Source organism: Hippocampus comes, unplaced genomic scaffold, assembly GCF_001891065.2.
Source record: "Hippocampus comes isolate QL1 unplaced genomic scaffold, H_comes_QL1_v1.1 C16656244, whole genome shotgun sequence".
NCBI classification, from domain to species: Eukaryota; Metazoa; Chordata; class Actinopteri; order Syngnathiformes; family Syngnathidae; genus Hippocampus; species Hippocampus comes.
The window spans coordinates 1-651 of record NW_017835918.1 but is presented as its reverse complement, the minus strand read 5'-3'; the positions used below and the strand labels follow the sequence as shown (position 1 = coordinate 651).

Below are 651 nucleotides of genomic sequence, written 5' to 3'. Positions count from 1 at the left end.
CAAAAACATCGCCAGCTTCCAGAAACTTTGCTCCTTCTACAAAGCTTCGCTCCAACTGGCGCTGTCCAGCAAGCTCCCTTCCATCCGCGAGGGCAAAGAAGACGAGAGCGCCCTGGCAAAGGTCTATGACGACGGAGCGCGATCTCCGTTCCGCCGCGAGCACCTCAACAGGTGGTTGGAGAACAAAGAGCGGGACATCAACGTGATCCGGTCCTGCGTCGACATGATGACGGAGAACTCCAACGCTTACGTGGTGCGCACCAAGTCCGAGCTGGATCGAGTGGTCCTCTCCGCCGGCGTCTCAAATGTTCTCTGCTACGTTTTCACCGACTTGGACAGCAACGACCCCTGCCTGGATAGCATGGCCAAGTACTTGGACACGTCCGCGCTGGGCGGAACCCAAAACGAGTACCAGTCCTTCTCCAACGAGGTCGTCGTGCAACTGAGAGAAAACGCCCGGACCTTCCTGAAATACGCCAGACCTCTGCGGCGTTGCGCTAGCGTCAAGTTCCTCATCACCGCTATGCCGAATAGCAAATACAAGGGATCTTCCATCTACCACTACCAAGACGGCCTTCTGGTCAGCGACAAATTCACGGTGCCCGCCGTCCCGCCGGTCGAGACCATCACGGACAGAAACCACCTCATCTG

The 651-nt window shown here is 57.3% G+C and overlaps 1 protein-coding gene across 1 annotated transcript; it reads left to right on the top strand.

The window, feature by feature from the left end:
* Positions 1-4: 4 nt before the first annotated feature.
* On the top strand, positions 5-646 carry LOC109508840 (neoverrucotoxin subunit alpha-like; the record flags this gene model as incomplete). The annotated part of the gene is made up of 1 exon (XM_019858792.1): positions 5-646. A coding segment is annotated over one exon (642 nt), but the record flags the coding sequence as incomplete, so codon positions are not given.
* Between the last annotated feature and the right edge of the window lie 5 nt (positions 647-651).